This window comes from Mus caroli, chromosome 15 (genome assembly GCF_900094665.2).
Source record: "Mus caroli chromosome 15, CAROLI_EIJ_v1.1, whole genome shotgun sequence".
Lineage (NCBI taxonomy): Eukaryota > Metazoa > Chordata > Mammalia > Rodentia > Muridae > Mus > Mus caroli.
In genome coordinates, this window is record NC_034584.1 from 67,241,660 (window position 1) to 67,261,274 (window position 19,615).

Below are 19,615 nucleotides of genomic sequence, written 5' to 3' on the forward strand. Positions count from 1 at the left end.
CTTTGTAGACCAGGCTGGCCTCGAACTCAGAAATCCGCCTGCCTCTGCCTCCCGAGTGCTGGGATTAAAGGCGTGCGCCACCACGCCCGGCTCATGATCTTCTTAGAAACCTGGTTACTGCCACCAAGAACTGATGGGCTTTGTGTGAGCAGTAGATGAGGAGCAGGAAGGTGGTAACCTTGGTTCCAGCTCTTCAGAGCCCCATCCCAGATTAGCAGGCTCTGGCCTCCAGTGCCTTTCCTACTGTGTCCTTTGTGAATTGGTGGTCTGTGGACCCCAGTCCATGTAAAATATAATGACTGCCCCAAGCCTGGAAGTACTGTTATGTCATCAACCTAGAGAGCCCACTATGGCAAAGAGACTGATGGGTCACTACCGGGAACATGGCAGGGAACATCCTTGCCCAACCTAGACTCTACTTATGCCTGATGACCTCCTCAGGTTATGACAGATTGGACTTCCACTCAGGGTAAGGTGGGTCTCATCTACAACCTTACCACTTGAGGTCTAAGGAGCCCAAGGGCTAACAGAGGGGTGGGGGGTGGGAACCAAAGGTTCACGGAACATGTATAGAACATTTCCCATTTAAGTCTCAGATGAGATGGGATAACCAGGTAGTGGGCAGAGGGGAAGCAGGCTTGGTGATTCTGGAGGCTCCCTTGCCCCCTTGCTGGAGCTGGGAGATGGTGAACTTGAGATCTGGTTGCAGATGAGGAAGCTGCTGGGGAGAAGGCTTTGGCGGAGGACTCCTTCTTTGCCATGAAGCTCTCCTCTGACCGGGCTCACTCACTGTTGTCACAGGCTGACCCAAGCCTGGTCCCAGCTGTGCCAGCAGGCTACCAACCAGTACCAGGGTGCAGGAAGATGTCATGGTGTGGGACAATGGGCTCACCTGGAGAATCAGAAGGCCTTAGGTTGGTTAGTGATAGACAGTAAAGTAAGATAGTAAAGTTGATGGGGTGAGAGCTGGGGAGGGGCGCAGGGTGGAGGGTGCCGAGAAATAGGTCCTGTCTTGCCGTGGTGTGGGGAGGAGTGGATCTGGGCACAAGTGACCTCCGGCAGCAAGGCAAAGGAGGGAGGTGGTTCCCCAGGCGAGTAAGTGTTAGGAGGTATTGGCAATATTGTGAGTAGAACTGTCTTGAGATGGGGTAGAGGCAGAGGGACGGGCCACAGGCAGGCAGGGAAGCACCGTGGACTGAATAATCTAGGGGTCTTCCTAGGCCATGAGGTCCTGTGGACTCTGGAATAGGGAAGATGTCCCCAAGAGAAGAATGTGATTTGGGAGTCGGAGGAGCCTTCCCACCTTTTCTGCCCTATTCTCGCTCTGAGGTCAAGTGACCCTTGCTGGCACTCAGGGGATATAGCTCTCTGCCTCCTTGGCCAGACACACATTTTCAGCGGCTCCTGTGTATGTGGGTCCTGGCTGTGGCATGGTCTGTGTGAAGAGTTCCAGTCTGGTCCTTTGGGTAACACTGGAGGGCACTGCCTTATCTCCTTTTTCCAACCTCACTTTTCCCCTCTGAGAAGAGAGCCGAGCCCAGAGGATATGTGGTGGTACTACAACCAGCCAGGTGATGTCTCCTTCCCTAGTTCGTTCCCAGCTTCCAGGATCCCCCTAGGAAGTGAGAGTGAGGTTCAGGAATCAGTGGCAGGCCCAGCCCTCCCACTCCAGAAGATGGCCTTGAGCTTGGGAGCATGGGTGTGGAGGGCGTGAGCTTGGAATTCACTCGAGCAATTCTCTGCACGCCAGCAGCTCGAGCTGGACTAGCCCCGCCTCAGGCCTACAGGAAGCCAGGGCAGGCATCCGAGGTGACATTTCCTGCTATTAATGGAGGTTAATCTAAACAGTCCCTAATATTTACCTCTAGACGCCTCCGGCTGCTTTAGGGTGCCAGACAGGAAGAATGATGAGCCCTGTACAGCCAAAGTCCCTCCCTGCACCCCTGTCAGTCCCTCCCTGCACTCCTGTCTCCACTGAGCCTTCTAGGGCTAAGGCCAGCCAGGCTGTTTGAGAGACAAAAGCTGGATACCAGAGGACTAAGCAGAACCTTCCTAGACACGGTGTTCCCATCAATGAACTGAACCCTCACCTTTAAGGGCAAAGAGAATGGATTCTAGGAACTTAGTAGGACCACCGATGGGCCAGTGCTCCCTCTACCTGTAGGTCACACCTTAAGGATCTGGTGAGATACTGTGAGGCGTCTAGCTTCTCTTCATTCCCTCCCTTGGGTTTTCCACGGTGAGAGGAGAGGGAGGGGCACACAGGTCCCTTCAGGCTGGGTACTCCCCCACCCCACTGCCCCCACCTGCCAGCTGGGCGCTAAGCCAGGCACAGAGAAAATAAACAGTGTTAATTTAGGGCCAGGGCTTCCAGTGAAGGATGCTGTTTACATCGGATATAAATACACATTTCACGTCATTGGCGTTTTGAAAATCTTGGGGAGGGAAGAGAGACTGGTCACCAAGACCTTATAGCCTGGGAACCATGGGCCCAAGTAAAGTCCTCCCGGACAAACCCTTAGCCAAAATATCGCCGGAATAGGGTGATGTTCTGACCTCCATGACCTAAGATGCCTTGCCCTGGAAAATCCACTCTCCATCTCCAAAGAGAGGAAAAGGGAGTGGGTGTGAGGAAGCCGAGGCCCTATAGCCTCAAGACAGGTTGTCTGAGTTCTCAGAGGTGGGAAGATGGTCCCAAGCCTGGCTCTTGACCCCTGAGATGGCAGCCAGTCCTCATGGCTTGAATAGTGACAAGCTCCTGCCTAGGTCCTCAAAATCCTTCACTAAAGGCTCTTAAGGCCCAGAAGCTTCCAAGGCCCTGGGGAACACAGGTTGATGGTGTTGCTCTAGACTTAGGGATAGAATGGGAGGGGAATCTATTCGTCCACTTTAGTTATCCCTTTCTTCTAGAAAGGATTGTACCAGACTAATTGCAAGCTCCTTAGCACCAAGCCTAGTCATTCACTCTTTAGTGTGAATTAGAATGTTAACAACAGGGAACCAGGATACTGAGCTTCGATGGGGATGGGAGAGGGCAGAGATAACAGACTGGTTGGTGTGGCAGGGAACAGTGGGGTTAGGGTAGGAGACTGGGGCATGCCGAAAAAGAAGGTTTGAGTGATAGTCATGGGAAGCCAAAGGGGCTGGTGTAGCTCTCTGTGATTACTGGCTCCCAGAGGGGCGAGCTCCGACTGATCTTTAAGCAAGCCATTGCCCTGCTTCAGCCTTCCTTTCCGTTGCCCGCAGTCCCCACCTCTAGGAGATCTAAGTGGATCTCATAGCACAGAAGGGGATCATGGTCAGAGGGGCATCACCCCTCAAATCATAAAGACACGGGCCATGAGTAGCCTATGGGATCTTGCAAGACTCCTGAGGATGGAGGGGGGTCTAACACGACCTAGTGTTTGGGGAGGGACCTCAGTATGAGGCACAGCAGAAGCCTCTAGTGAGGGTTCACTGGTGGTTAGAGGGGCAAAAGAATGCCATGATTTTGCTACGTGCTTCTCGGGTATACAGACAGAAAGTAGCCCCAGACAGGGTCCTGCCCCACTGACTTCATATGTTTTTTTGATATCTGAACTGCAGGTCATCCCAGCCAGGAAATGGAGACCTAATTGGGAGGGTGGGAGACTGGGACAAGAACGTGGACAGGGACAGGGACAGGGACAGGGACAGGGTCTGACAACATGACCAACCAGCCTGGAGTAACAAAATGTACTCCTCCCCTATGTTCTCTACAAAGCCTTCCTGCTAAACCCCAGGCCCTGGTCCTTGTTTTGTTCCGTTGTGTTGGACTAGAAGTTGGATCCAGGGCACACGCATGTTGGGCTAGAAGTTTAGCAGTGACCTATAATCCCATGCCCAGACTCCTTGCTGAAAAGTAGAGCCCTGACTATCTTTCTTGCTCTCACACAGCCCCCCCCCCCGAACTTGGATATGGGTACCCTGTCTGGAATCAGTGGAAATTGTGTATCCTGCCCCTGCCATAACTACCCCCTGTCCCCAGATGCTCAAGTCCCAGGTCCCTGGAAGATAGGAGACTTCTCACTAGATCAGTGTACCTTCTGGGCCCAGATCTCATCTAATCTGCTTGAGGAATTGTGACTCAGAGCCTGCCCCTCCACTACAGACCACTCCCCCCAAACACCAAACAGGAGCCTAGCACTAGAGAAGAGCAAGAATGAGACTCTCTGGGATCCAGCACGGAGCTGGTGATCAGAGGTTCATCCCTATTGGGAGCCCTGACCTCCAGAGGGGGAGCCTACAAGACAAAGAGGCCTGGGGCTGTTGGCCCTGAGTTTGAGTTGCTTTGTATCTTTATTCCTAACATTTTCTACCACTGGGTAGGACTGTGGCCACACAGAGTCTGGGGCAGTGGTTAGTGGATTCAGGACTATTCCTGGGCTGGGTCTTTGGAGTCTGGGAGGTAGCCATGGAAGCAGGAGCTGGGATGCTGGAGACTATAAGATTGAGTCTTGGCACCACTATAATCCAGTGGTGGTGACTGGGTCAATCCCCCCCTCTGCATACACACACACACACACACACACACACACACACACACACACACACAAGAATACAACTAAAACTAGCCTCTTCATTTGGGGTTGCAGTGGTTCAAATGTCAACCAGATACCCAAGTCCAACTCCTGATACACAGAGGGCCACCTTGGATTGCTATGCTGGCCTGTGGTGTAGTTCACAGAAGCCTGGGGTGTCTCCACTCCCTGTACCTAACACTATTGCCCCCAAAACATTGACCTTCTCCTCTTGTTTCTCCATCTGCCTGTGGTGGACTCTTCTGGTTGGGTTTAACCCTCCTGGGAGTCATCAGAACATTGATCTTTGTGCTTTCTCTGGAAGAGCTTCTTCAGGGAACAAATTCACAGAGGCTAGGAGCAGCTCCTAGATACCTTTTTGAGTGTTCAGGGGATACTACACAGCCATAGGAAAGTGCAGCATCCAGCATTCACACCATTATACCCCATCTGGAGCCCTTACAGACATTGCTAATCAATCACAGCACAGTGGGCTCAGTTTGTCAACATAACACACTGGACAGCCATATCCAACGGATCAGTAGGAAATCAGCTTACTGTCCAGGACTATGATGTGGTTGCCTGGTAACCTCCTAGAGCCTTGACCTTTGACCCTTGGCAGAGTACTGCTGCCTATGGCTCAGGCCCGTTGGTCAAAGGCTGGGTGAGGGTGTGGGAACCGATGCTGAGGATGTGAATGGGAGCTGAGGCCTTGGTGCTCTTGTGCATGCTGACCACATCCATACTGCTGGGCTTGAATTCTTCTCCACGCTGGTAGAAGAGGCCTCGGACAGTGGCCTGGAAGCCACTGGTGATGAAACAGTAGACAATGGGGTCCATGCAGCTGTTGAGGCTGCTGAGGGTAACAGCCACGTGGTAAGCCACGAGGCTGGTATGCTTAGGTACGTTGGGCCACAGTGCCACAGCCACCTGGCGGGCATGGAAGGGTGTGAAACAGACCAGGAAGATGACCAGCACCGTGAGCAGCAGCTGAATGGCCCTCACGCGCCGCTGACGGCCCTGGCGTAGCAGACCCGGCCTCGAGAGTGCACACATTATCCGGCCTGTGAACACGCTAATGACCAGCAGAGGCAGCAGGAACTCCAGAACGGTCAGAGCAAAGACACGGCAGCATGATCGCCCACCCGACTTCACACCCAGCACAGACAGGGTCACGACTCCTGCTGCCAGCCACACAAAGATGCACACGGCCTTGGCGCAGGCCGGCTGGCGCCAGCGGCGGGAACCCTCAGGTTGCACAATGGCCAGGTAGCGGTCCACGCAGATGCAGGTGAGAAAGAGGATGGAACAGTGCATGTTGAGGAAGTAGCCCAGGACATGAGGGAAGGCACAGTGCAGACAGCCTCGGGCACCGTAGAAGACAGCAAAGCGTGTGGGCAGGGACAGGCCCACTAGCAGGTCGGTCACCACCAGGTTGATGGTATAGGTGACTGAAGGAGTCTTGGCCCGAGTGCGGCAGCAGAAGACATACAGCGCCAGTCCGTTGAGCACCAGCCCAGCAAGGAAGATGGTACCGTGCACGACCATTAGTGCTTGCCACAGGCTGGGGAAGGTGGCTTGCAGTTCCTCATCCAGCCGGGCAAAGTGATGGAACAGGGGCATCTCCGGCACACTTCCATTGGTCCATGCTGTTGCAGTAGTGTTGGGGAGTGCAGCATCCCAGGGTCTCATAGACAACGCAGAGGTCATGTCAGTGGTCAGTGCTCCCCGAGCCTGCAAGCAAGCAAACGAATCATTGCAGGTATCTGGCATCTCCCAACACACAGTTTTGTTTGGTTCAGCTTCCTTCATTCCACCCAGACACTGTACTGAGCTTACAGAGCAAGATGCGGAGGTTCCAGAGATCAACCAACCTTGCTGGACAGACCAAAATTTGCATGGAGGAACTGTCCTCAGACTCCAGAGAAAAGCCAACACACAGGGCTGCTATGAGAGTTCAGGGCTAGCTCATACATGCCCTGGCTGCACCTCCTCCAGAAGTCCCTTAACTGCTGTGCGTTCTTTTCTACTCTGTGCCACTGGAATCCCATGGCCTCTGGAAGCATTGCAGGCATAGCTGCTGGATGATGAACCAGTTCTGCTGGGACAAAGACGAGCTAGCCCACGTAGGGACTAGAAACTGCCTGCTACACCCCTTGCCCCACACCCATTGTTAAGGTCCCGGCCTCTGGGCACTGGTCTAGCTTTACCTTCTCTCGGCCCAGCTCCAGATCACCACTCTGGACCTTCCCTGGAGAGTGGATGCTCAACTGGCTGTATGGGTGCTGAGAGTTGGAGCCAGGAGCCAGGTCCTAACAGAAGCTGCCTAGCTAGCTCCCTGGCCTCCGGTGTGAGTCAAATAAACACTGGACGCCGTGCAGGGTGGCGTGGGGCAAGCAGGGGGGCTGGGCTGGAGCCACCCGCTGTTTATGTTCCTGTCATAGTGTTTAACTCTGTTCTGATTTATCCCTTTATTTAAAGAGGAAGGGTTAACAGGATCCCACCCCCACCCCGGCTGGCTGACCCTCCAAATATGGACATTTTTGGGGGATTTTTCAGGAGAAAGGAGACTCTGGGACGAGGCAGAGAGAAGAACTGCACATAAAGCATTGCTGGGTGCCCACTGCCCCACCCCCCCTGCAGGGCAGAAGAAGACTGTCCCCACCCATAGGCTGGTTCCCTATATCACTCTTGTTGGTTGGCTGCTGTAAACTGCCCAAGCACTATCCGTTCGTTCTCAGGGCCAGGCCACATGTCCTCAGGCAGCAGGTTCCCTCTGACCACTGCAACCCACAACAAGCCACTAAGTCTTTCCTCCCAGGAGCTGGGGGATGAGAGTCCAATGCCTATCCTAGTAGAGTAGATTCAGCTTTGACTTTGAAGGGAAGGGTCTGGCAGGACTGGTGGGGGGTGCACCTCTATCTTTAGAGGCTCAGAGAGATCACTGCCTGCTGAGGTCATTCAGCATGCCTTTCTGTCCCAGAGTCCTGTACCCGGACTACCTGTACATCTACCATCTTGAGGCTTCTAGGAGGAGCTCTGTGCTGCCCAGGACACAAGCCCCTCTAGGCAGAAGTGTTTGCTGAGTAAACTGTGTGGCCTTCCTGTGGCCCTATGATTCCAAGGCACCAGGCAGAGAGCAGGACAAGTATTCAATAGTTGAGAGGGAGTATGGAGTAAGACCTGGCATCTTGGGGCTGTAGGCTATACCTTAGGATCAAGGACACAGGTTTCCAGGAAGGAGAGACATACCACTTGTTGGGTTCTTACTTTACAGCTAAGAAAATGTTGGAAGAAAAGACGGCAGAGCCAGCAAGGACAGACTACTCTCTATGGATTCTCCCTAAGCCCTGGCCTTGGGTGAGTGTCACAATCAGCGCCTTGTAATAAACATTACAGCTCTCCCTCTGGGAGTCAGTCCCAGAGTGAAGCCAACCCTTTGGGTCCTCCTTCCCCAGAAACTCCCCAGGGCCATCTGTGATCACTAGAAATGTTATTGAGGTGTTGGGGACACAATAGCCCAGTGGTGGGGCTCTGGGAATCCTGAGCCTTGAGAGAGCCGGAAGCCATGTTCAGAATACCCCAGAGTCCAGTCAGGTGAGGAAGGAGGGAGGCACACATATTGATGCTCCGCTCCAAGAGTCTGAGCCCCGACTTTGAACAAAGCTGTGTTCTGAACTGCGTATCACAGTAAATCCTAAAACTTGTTCACTGAGCCATGATCTCAGTAAACCAATGAGCCTTGGTTCCTGTCACACTCTGAGGTGGGAGCTTGCTCACCTCATATACTGAGCCCTGATTCTTGTCAGACAATGAGCCCTGATCTCAGTAACACAAGAAGCCTCCATTCGTGTAACATTCTGAGCCCAACCTTAGCCAAACATTGAGGGCTCTACTGGGTGTGGTGGTGCACACCCTTATTCCAGTACTCAGGAGGTAAAGGCAGGCATATGTCTGTGAGATGGAGGCCAGCCTGGTCTACATAGTGAGTCCCAGGCTAGCTAGAGCTGAAGAGACCCTGTGTGTGTGTGTGTGTGTGTGTGTGTGTGTGTGTGTGTGTATGTGTGTGTGTTGTTGTTGTTTCACTGGAAGAGCCCGGATCCTGATTACACACTGAGACTTGATCCCAGAGATAGAATGAGCCCTGATCCCAATGTATAATCCTGTGTAAACGGAGAGTGTCTGAAGCTCTGGGTGTATAAACCTGAGGGTATGACTGCTCCAAGGTATGGTTGAGGAGAAGGGACTTTTATTGTAGATATGAGGGAGAGCAAAGTGAGAGGTGTCTGGAAGAATCCAGAGCAAAGAGAGAAAGTAGCAACTGAACATGGGTAGCAGGCTGGACCAGGGCATGAAAGGAGATGGGGGTGGGGGTGGAGGGGCGAGAGGAGAGATGAAGATAAAGAGAGCATGGGCAGAGAAGACTGAGAGAGGGGGACCAAGAGATGAAGACAAAAGAGAAGATATAGTCCAAATTGTAGAGTTATTAGTAAACGGGAAGCCAGGGAGGACATGGAGTAGGGTGCAGGGAAGCCCCTGAGCTGGAGAAGTTTAGAAGAGGGGTGGAGTGAGAAGAGCCGGCCTGGACTCTAACAGGTACTTGTGATTCTGAGAGAACCCGAAGGCCAGCATGCACCTTGGTATGCCAATAGGCACCACAGATAGCCATTTAGCCCCGAGTTTGTTCTGCTTGTGGACGTTGTACATCGTGGTGCGCACTAGGCTCCGCACCACGATGTACAACGTCCACAAGCAGGCAAAGTGAGAGGTGTCTGGAAGAATCCAGAGCAAAGAGAGAAAGTAGCAACTGAACATGGGTAGCAGGCTGGACCAGGGCATGAAAGGAGATGGGGGTGGGGGTGGAGGGGCGAGAGGAGAGATGAAGATAAAGAGAGCATGGGCAGAGAAGACTGAGAGAGGGGGACCAAGAGATGAAGACAAAAGAGAAGATATAGTCCAAATTGTAGAGTTATTAGTAAACGGGAAGCCAGGGAGGACATGGAGTAGGGTGCAGGGAAGCCCCTGAGCTGGAGAAGTTTAGAAGAGGGGTGGAGTGAGAAGAGCCGGCCTGGACTCTAACAGGTACTTGTGATTCTGAGAGAACCCGAAGGCCAGCATGCACCTTGGTATGCCAATAGGCACCACAGATAGCCATTTAGCCCCGAGTTTGTTTGTTTGTTTGTTTGTTTGTTTGTTTCTTCCTTCCTTCCTTCCTTCCTTTCTTTCTTTTTTTTTTTTCGAGACAGGGTTTCTCTGTGTAGCCCTGGCTGTCCTGGAACTCACTTTGTAGACCAGGCTGGCCTCAAACTCAGAAATCCGCCTGCCTCTGCCTCCTGAGTGCTGGGATTAAAATTTCTTTTTAAAGATTGATTTATTCCTATACATAAGTACACTGTAAATGTCTTCAGACACACTAGAACTTGGTGTCAAGATCTCATTATGTGAGACACCATGTGCTTGCTGGGATTTGAACTCAGGACCTTTGGAAGAGCAGTCAGTGCTCTTACCTTCTGAACCATCTCACCAGCCCAACTATGCCTCTTTACCACCCTCCCTGCCTCCACTGCTTTGGGGCAGAAAAGTCTGCTTTGGGCCTCTGCAAACAGTGAGCATGCATGGTAGAGGCTTGCTTGGCCCTGCTAACTATTTTTTTCTTTTTTTTTCTTCTTCTTCTTCTTTTTTTTTTTCCTGAGACTGGGTTTCTCTGTGTAGCCTTGGCTCTCCTGGAATTCACTTTGTAGACCAAGCTGGCCTCAAACTCAGAAATCCACCTGCCTCTGCCTCCCAAGTGCTGAAATTAAAGGTGTGCACCACCACCACCCGGCTTTTTTTTAAAGATTTATTTATTTATTATTATATGCAAGTACACTGTAGCTGTCTTCAGACACCCCAGAAGAGGGCATTAGATCTCATTATGGATGGTTGTGAGCCATCACGTGGTTGCTGGGATTTGAACTCGGGACCTGTGGAAGAGCAGTCAATGCTCTTAACCGCTGAGCCATCTCTCCAGCCCCCCTGCTAACTTCTTTTCTTCCCTCCAGGAGATCAGAGCCAGAACCTGTGTGTTATAGGCCATTTGAGGCTTTGCTGAGGGCAGGCTGTAGTGGGCTAGGTCCCCCCAGATCACACACAAACAGCCTTCAGGGGGAGGGGTTGTGCAGTCCCTCTCCCCTGGGGCCTGAGACTGGGTCTTGACCAGGGTTGGAGTGACCCTCTGTTGCCAAGGCTTTTGCCTGCTAGAAAGAAACTCTCCCTCTTGCAGGTATGATCCCTGCCCAGCTTCTGGGTGTCCCTTCAACTTGGCCTTCTGCTCCTCACTCAATGATTTTGCTACTCCTATGATGCTGTATATTGTACCTTCCCACCAGTCAGAGCACTTTAGGGATGGTGGGCTATCAGAGCCCAGCACAGAATAGCCGTCCTGCCAAAGTGGGCAGAAAAAGGTGGGTTTCTTGCCCTAACACTCACTGTCTAACCACTGCTCACCTTCCCAGAGCCCTCAGGGATCCACTAAGGGTGGAGCTGGGGGCCCTGTTACTGGTTTTTACCTCCAGCTATGCCCTCCTTATCCAGTAGTTGAGTGAAGCTGAAACTCTTCCAGGAAGCCCTTTGACGTCACCCAGACTGCTGGGTTTGTCCCTACCCCAGCACATCATCACACTCCATGGAATTGTCTGCTTTGAGCTTGCTCTGCCTCCACCCGGACCCCGGGGATTCACTCCACCTTGTAGAGTCAAGACTTTGGGGACCTACATAAATGAAGAGAGTGCTGCAGAGAGGCCTGGGGGTGTTGTGTGGCTCAGTGGGAAATGCCCACATCGCCCACAAAGAGAGCTCTAAGTTACAGTGAGCAAGCTGAAGGATCTCGAGTGGGCCATGTCAGCCAGCCCAGGATTTCTCAAGAGATTTCAGGAAGCTCTCAGGGACAGATCTAACTTCTTAAGTCACCCTCCCTTTTAAGTCAAGTTGATATACCATGCTCTGAACTCTGATGGGAGTGGCAACTTCTGTCGCTCACAGCTCTGAGAGCAGACCTGTGGCATGCTCTAGTGTAGGATTCCTTATTGGTCACCAGGGGCCACGGCTACGTCTCTCCTTAACCTTTGAGTGGGGAGTGGCTTGTGTTGGCTTTTCCTTAGGCTCTGCCCAAACCCATCCTGACGTCAGCATGTGGCTTCTTGGCTGTCTAGTGGCCCCACTGTCTCTTCTGCAGATTGGCTGCCCAGCCTGGCTCCACATGGGACCAGGAAGCTAAAGGGTGGCTCCGGATCCTGCTCCACCTGACTTCCTGCGCCAGGCTTGGGAGGGGCAGGCACTAGGGATGTCTGGGCGGGAGTATGAGAATTTCACAGCTCCAAGGCGGCGGGGCGGCAGCTTTTACAGGAGAGGCAAGCCATCTGCCCAGGGTCATGACCCAATAGGGGATCCAATATGCATTGGGCGGGACCAAGAGCCATGTAGGGAGCAGGGGGGCTAGTTGCAGCAACTGGGAGGTTCTTGGGGACTCTGAAGTCACAGGTGTATGTACGAGTCTGCCGGGGCTTAGAGTGTAACCATAATAAAGATCTACCTGGTTCTTCTAAGGCCAAGAGAGCCATGGCTAGGGAAGCACCTGCTTGCTTATTTTTATTACTAATCATGGTTTTTGAGATAGTCACATTCTGGTCCAGGCTGAACTGGAACCTACTATGTAAACATAGGCTATCTTTGAACTTATAGCAACCCTCCCGTCTTAGCTACCCAAGGGCTGATTACGTGTGTGAACTATTGTGTTGGACTCGGTAGCTTCCTCTTTAGGTCCAGGAGCAACTGTGTTCCATTGGCTTGAACTGCCCTGTGTTTTCCCTTCGTCTAGTCTGGCATAAAGATCCAACTTTCTCCGAGTCACCTGGCAGCTCTCTGAAGCACAGTTAGGACCTTAAAGACCCCACAACCCAGCTTTCCTGGGAGCAGACCACGCACTGTTGTGTACAGGACCTGGGCTGTATCTTGCTGACTTCCCCCAAAGTCACCATATGAGAAACTTTACCTGAGACCTTGGGAATGGGACTAACAGGAATGGCACGTTTCTGGAGGATCACACTTGGTCACACTTGGGGGTTCTAATGTCCTCAGGTCTCCCTGATATGTTGGTTCCTTGCTCACCTCTAGCCTAGACAACTATAGTTTCCCTGGTCCTTGACACTCTGTTTGCCAATTCAACCTTTTGAAGGGCTGCTGGGATGTGCAGAGTTGGGGGGTGGGGGTGGGGGTGGGGGAGATGCTTAGTTCTTCCGAGTGCCTGGTGCATATGCTCTCTGCATCCGCTGTTCTCCATCTGAGGCATGCTGTTCTTTGTGCCTGGGTTACCTGGGAGAGTCTGCACACTCTGTTCCCTGTCATAAGTGCTTAGTACTCACAGTCCATATCCCACACAATACTCCCTGAACCCCCTCAAGTTCCCGGTACCTTGGATACCTTCCCTGAGGGAAAAACTATAATCCCATGATTCTTTGGTCCCTATGAGAATACCTCCAAAGATCTCACTAACTCCTCTCCCTCCCAAGGGAACCCCAAGTAGGTTCTGCTGGCCCCATTTTGGTTATGAGGTGAATGGGGGCCTAGAGAGGATCACTCTGATGCTTTATGTCATACAATAGGGGCACAGGAGTACTAGGTTTGACCTCTGTGCTGTCTAATTCCCAGGTAGAAGCTCTGTGGAAGCTGAATGCACATCAGGCCAGGCCTGTTACCTGCCCTATGGTGATTCTCCTCCACTGTGCAGAGGAGGACTAACAGAGGAGGACTAACAGAGGAGGACTAACTCAGCCACCTATAGTCCCCCCCCCCCTGCAGAATGCACATAGAGCAGGGGGTTCTGCAGGCATTAGATCTGACTCCAACCTCAGCACTGGGGTCTTAAGGGATTTAGGCTGAGTTGGTCACTCCTCATACAGCTCACATCTAAGAGAGTAGTGGAGGGGAAGGCTGGACAGACAAATTCAAAGCCCCAGGGTAGTCATTGTGTGGTCCAATATGCAGTGGAGAGCCGGGGCAACCTAGGTACACTGTGGCCTTGGTTTTGACTAGACCTATGGAAGGAATCTTACTCAGACATCTTTGGACCTGCTTCACCTCCTTCGAGGGCGTGGCTGGAACACTCACCTTCCCTAGTTCGTGTTCCGTTCTGTGTGGCAGTGTCTTGTTCATTTGCCTCCCTGTTTTTATTTGTGTGGTATCTGGCTGGCCTGGAGCTAGTGAGGGTGCAATCTCCGAATTTGGGAGGTAGAAACAGGGGGATTACTGTGAGTTTGAGGTCTGAATAACACAGTGAGCCTGGGCTACAGGAGATCCTGTCTCAAGAACTATAATCAACCAACCAAACCAACCAACCAATCAACCAACCAACCAACCAACCAACCAACCAACCAACTAACCAACCAAACAAACAAACCAAGGAACACAAAACAACCCCTACCCCCAAACCCACTGGAAATGTGTCTGATGTCTGATGCACGCACTCTCTAAAGCCAGCCCTTGAAAGCTGACTCAGGAAGATCACTGCAACCTAAGCTATGAAGCTAATAGAGTTTCAGGGCAGCCTGGGATGTAGATTGAGGCTTTATTGCAAAACAAGCAACAAACAGGAAAGACCCCATAGCCAACCCCATCTCACACTATCTTGTACAGGCTTGAAGAAATCCCCTGAAGGCTCCCAGGAGGAAGCATAGCTCCCTTCGTTCCCACCATGCTTGCGGAAAGACCTACTCAGCAGACACCCAGCCGGGCAGCCCCCTGGCAGCCTGTTGCTCTGGGGCAGCACACAGAGGCAGGCAAAGGCAGGTAACCTCTGCGGGCTATGCTTTCCCTCCACCAGCCTCTGTCTCGGTCCTGCCTGAGGCTACCCAGCTGCTCCACGGCCTGCCCCGCCAGCCACTCTGGCCACCAGCCAGTTCCCAGCCAGCCAGCCCCCTCGGGACCCTGCTCTACAGTCTTCTCACAGGGCAGCTACACCAGGGAAGCTCAGTCCGGAAGCATCAGCTTGGGGGTCCTGTTGCGGGCTGAGCATAGAATCCAGCGATGGGCCTCAGTTTCCCCACTCCCAAAGAGGTAGAGGAAGGACCTGGACTAGGGCAGAGACCTTGAGCCAGGGATGGGCAGATGTGGTCCCTTGTAGAGAAAGTAGATGCTTCTCCAAGCCTTGTCCCCTCCTGGTGCTAGTGGTTAGGGACCCAGAGCTCATCAAATGCTGCTTGCCCGGTGGGAGGGACCATCCCAGTGCCTTCCTCGACGGGAGAGAAACTGAACACTTGGCTTTGGACTCAGCAGCGGATGCGCAAGTGTGTGATCGGTTTCATGAATGAAATCCAGAGTGGGCAAGGTGGGTGAGGGTCACTGGGAGAATAGAGAGCAACCCCACGGGGCAGGGAGGGTGCCATTTCTGCCCCTCCACCCTCCAAACTCTTTCCATCTCTGCGACTGTCTCTGTGGCAGAGGGCTGTGAACTGGGCTTGCTTCCTGGCCCTGTTTCTCACCCCTTTTCTTCTTCCTAAGTCACCCAACTGGGCAATACGGATAGCCCGCTCTGTGCACAGGGATGCAGGAGGCAGCAGTGCCCGGGGAACTCACCGGCTCTTGCCGCACCTTCCTCTGGGATGAGCCTGTCCCCTGAAGCTCTAGGTCTGTGGACCCACAGACAGTGCCTTCCCAGGGCCTGACGTCAGGCCAGCCAGCTGCTTTTGGACACAGGCAGAGGGGTGGGAGGGGTGGGGGCGGAGCGGTCTCCCTCCCCACCCCTGCTGGCCTGGCTGCCTGGAGGAAGGGGGGCGGGGTTGGGGTGGAGGGAGGCTGGGGCGGGAGAGGGGTGGTGGTGGGTTCGGAGATACCACACCTTCCCTAGACAGAGGGGTGAGCCACAGCTGTTCGGACCAGGAAGAGTGGAGGGGGGCAGGGTTGGCTTCTGGCCCAAGGCTATGGGTTGTCTTAGAACAGCTCGGCCAGTTTCTGAGAGAAGAAAGATCTGCTGGGTGGGTCCCGTCCAGTCGCAGCAGCCAGGGGCTTAGGGCATCCAGGCAGGTGTAACCACAGATGGCTGGCAGAGGATGATCTCTGGTCAGCAAGGGCTGAATGTCTCTGGGGCTGAGGCTGTGCAGGGCTGTTTGCTCTGCCAGGAGTTCCCTCTAGCCCTCTGCTCTTCATGTCTGTCATCCACTTCAGTCATACCACAGTGTTTTCCTGAGCATCCACTCAAAGCCATTCTGACATCGCTGACCAGGGAGGGCTGTGTGCAGGAGGCCCCCCCCCCCCCCCCGGTGCCCTCAGAACTCACACTGGGTGTGAGAAACAGTACAGGAAGAAGTGGGTGCCTAGTGACAGATCCAGCCATCCCAGATGAGAAGTGAGGGTAGGGCTCCAGAGTGGATAGAGGGAGGTGTCACAGGACGGGGCTGCCTGGATGGGTAGAGGAAGGGGAAGCCATCTTGGTAGGGTCAGCTGCGTAGTCTGCAGAGCTATGAAGCTGGGAGGGAGTGGTCACTTGCACACAGAGTCTTAGCAGCCTTTAGAGGCTCCAGTGGTGGCTTTGATCCTAAGGGAACAGAAGGTTCTAGAAGAGGGGTGTAATCTTTCAGCCTTGGTCTCCACCCATCATAATATCCATAGAATCTTGTTATATCTATCCTATGGGGCCAAACTGAACCCTAGGCAGGAGCCCATGGCTTGCCAGACCACCTCCCCTAGGTCAGCACCAACTTCTGGTCCTGGAGGGAAGGTTTTAGGCTTCTGTTAGGCTGCAGGGCTGAGGGGTAGGTAGGGATTCAAAGTCACTGGCAGGCAAGAAAAGGGCTGGAGCTTGGAGGAGCTCACGTTTCACAAGCTGTCCAGAGGTGGATCCAGAAAGCCGCGGTCCTTGCCTAGGGATCAGTGCCCACCTGTTCCTTCTACACTCAGCCAGTAGCTGAGACTTTCAATGCCTGGGATACGCGGTGGCTATAGCCTGGATGCATAGTTCCTTTCCCTGCCCTGTCTCCATGTTGGAACAACACAGGTAGGGCTGTGTTGGCTTTTACTCCTTCATGCCCTTCCACCTCCAGGAAGCACCTGGGTGGGTCCTGTCCTATCACTTGGCAGGGTGTACAGACCTGAGGAGAAGGGTGGCGCTGAGGCTCAGGGGCCAGGGCAGCCCTGAGGCATAGGTCTACAACCTCAGTGGGGCTCTTGGCTGCTGCTGTGCTTACTGGACTATGTCTGAGGGGTGACAAGGTGCTCAGGTCATAGGTGACAGGCCAGGTGCATGGGTGAGTGCAAGGGTGCAAGGCTGGAGAACGGAGATGGCTGAGGTGTGATGGAACCCTGGGGCATTGCTGGGTATCGTGGTGCAACACGACCTTTGCAAGAAGAGGAGAAGAGTGGCGTGTATGTGGTGTGTGTGCGTGTGCATCATTTGTGTGTGGTGCATGTGAAGTTGAGAGAGTCTGTTCAACTGCCAGGCCGTGCCTTGCCATCTAGAAACATAGTCTGGGGGTTCATCATTCAGTAAGAAGTGCAGAATGCAGCTGGGTGGTGGCGGCACACCCCGTTAATCCCAGCACTAAGGAGGCAGAGGCAGGTAGATCTTTGGGTTCAAGGCCAGCCTGGTCTACAGAGTGAGTTTCAGGATAGCTACGGCTACACAGAGAAACCCTGTCTTGCAAAACAAACAGACAGACAAATGCTGAATGGTGCACCCACAGTGGTATCTGTCACACATGGGCTAGGTGCTAGGTCTCACTCAACCATCAAGCCTTCTAAGGAGCTGCTGGGTTCCACTCTCAGGGAGGACAAATCAGAGAGGTAATGTCACCTGTTCAAGGGTATGTTGTTAGAAAGAGGGGAGCCAGACCTGGAGCTGTCCCTTCTGTCAAGCTGCCAGTCACACTTGGAGCCAAAGCCTGGCCTGCTTTCTCCATGCAGGCTTCAGGAGCAGCTCCAGCCCTAGAACTGGGCAAAGTGTGGGCTTCTGCCTCTTCCGGCACAGTGGTCTTGGGGACCATGCACTACTCTGAGTTGGCTGGGCTTCAGTTCTCTTGGTAGAACTGGACCAGGGTCAAGAGTTGGCCAAACCCCCTGCAGAGCCTGGATGGCTTTCTATTTCAGACCTGTCTGGCTTCTGGTGGTCCCCTGGGATTATGACAGCTGAGTCTACATGGAACTGCACAGTGGGTCCCTGTAGTATAGCCGGAGCCTCTCTGAACCTCATTGTCTTGCTGTGTGTGCAGAGCAGAGACATTGTGTGTTGCCCTGGCACTCTCCTTTAGGGGTACTAGAGGCACTAGGGGCAGGGGTGTGAATGTGAGGAGGGATGCTGTTGGGTAAGATGTTCACTTTCTGGAAGGCCAGTGACAAATCCCTGGGGTTGACTGATAGGCAAGACTCAGAGTGGAGTGACTGGAAGCGGGCACCAGATGATGAGCAGTCAGTCAAGGTGAGCCTGGTGGGTCAGAATCCACCCACCTGGATCCCATCTGGATCCTGAATCCAAATTGTGCTCGAATAAAGAAGTATTGAAATCAGCTTGTCTGCTTGCCCGGCCTCTAACCTGCCAGAGCTGAGGGTGCTCAGGGTCCCTATTTTATTTTATGTTATGGCCACAGCTTGCTGAAGATCATGGCATATTTGACAAAGGGGCTTCATAGGCCTTGTAGAACCCTACAATGGGCACTGTGTACATTTTACTGTCTTCCTGGACTCTACACTAGACTCTGAGGTTCAAAGAGGACCAATGTTTGTCTTTTTTGATTGCCACTCAATTATTTCTAAACTGTGTGTGTGTGTGTGTGTGTGTGTGTATGAGTGTGTGTGTTGCAATATGTGGTGTGTGGTGTGTATGGTATGTATGTGCATGTGGTGTGTACGTGTGTATATGTATGGTTTGTGTGTGGTGTGAAGTGTGGTATGTGGTGTATGTGTGTGTGGTATGTGGTGTGTGTGTGGTGTGTGTTTGTGGTGTATATGTGAGTGTGGTGTGTGTATGTGAGTGCTGTCTATGTGTGTTTGTGGTATGTGTGCATGTGTGTGTGTATGTGTATATGGGTGTGCCTGTTTGACTTTGAGGGAGGTATGTGCAACATATGTGCAGGGATCCTCAGAGGATCTATGTTGGGGGGGGGGTTTGTATATCCTGGAGCTAGCGTTACATGTAGTGGCAAGCTGTCTGGTATGAATGCTGGGAACTGTCCTTGGGTCCTCTAAAGAACAGTAGATGCTCTTCATTGCTGAACCCCCTCTCATATTCTACATACAGGTACAAGAAGTCCTGGAGAAGCAGTTTTCCAGAGAAGCTGATCTTTCTCCAGACCAGGACACAAAGTCTTGCTATGGGTTGTGCCACACTAAGGCCTCAAAATTGAGGGTGTCCAGAGTCACTTATCCCTCTGGATATGTCTTAGAGTTTGGCCCTACCAGCAGCCTTGGCTCTGTTTAGTCTCTCCACAGCTACCAGCCATGGGTGGACCTTCCCTGTCTCCACCTTCATGGACAGTAGCCTCAGAAGGGCCAGCCTGGGTGTCATCAGGGTCCTCAATCTCTTTCCAGGTGAGCCAGCCTCTTTTTCTTCCTTCTTCCCCTCTCCCTTCTCTTCCATGAGGCTCAGATGGAAGGGAGGTCTGAGACCCCCAGGGCTCAAGTCCCAGCTGTAGAGCCTTAGCTGGCTCACAGGCAAAGAGAATTAGGACACTCTCTGCCCTGGTGACCTCCGGGGATAATGTAGACAGTCATGGCTCAGTCTGTGACAGGTGTTCTTACATGACCAGGATCGTGGCTCAGGCTGTAATAGGGATCAAAGCTCAGTGTAAAATCACAGAGAAGTGTTTGAACAGAGTCAAGACTCAGAGCATAATCAAGATCAGGGCTCAGAATACTATCCAGTCAAAAGGAGCTCAGTGTGTGACCAAAACCAAGGCTTGTATATGAGCACGATCAAGGCCCAGTGTGCAAATAAGAGCAAGGCTCAGTATGTGACAGGCTTAGGACTCAGGGTGTAATCAAGATTAGGGCTCAGAGTGTGACCAGAAGCCAAGCTTAGCAGGTAATAAAGGTCAGATCTTAGGCTGTGACTGGAA

The 19,615-nt window shown here is 52.8% G+C and overlaps 1 protein-coding gene across 1 annotated transcript; it reads right to left on the bottom strand.

Moving 5' to 3' along the window:
• Window positions 1–4,301: 4,301 nt before the first annotated feature.
• Gpr20 (G protein-coupled receptor 20) lies at window positions 4,302–15,325 on the bottom strand. Its single transcript, XM_021184331.1, has 2 exons — window positions 15,147–15,325; window positions 4,302–6,272 (listed from the first exon to the last, which is right to left on the bottom strand). Exon 2 carries the CDS (start codon window positions 6,246–6,248, stop codon window positions 5,172–5,174), a length of 1,077 nt encoding a protein of 358 aa, XP_021039990.1. The 5' UTR covers window positions 6,249–6,272; window positions 15,147–15,325; the 3' UTR covers window positions 4,302–5,171.
• Between the last annotated feature and the right edge of the window lie 4,290 nt (window positions 15,326–19,615).

What these genes read in the sequence shown, in the direction of transcription:
- Gpr20 (XM_021184331.1), bottom strand. Translation starts at nt 6,248, where the DNA reads ATGACCTCTGCGTTGTCTATGAGACCCTGGGATGCTGCACTCCCCAAC.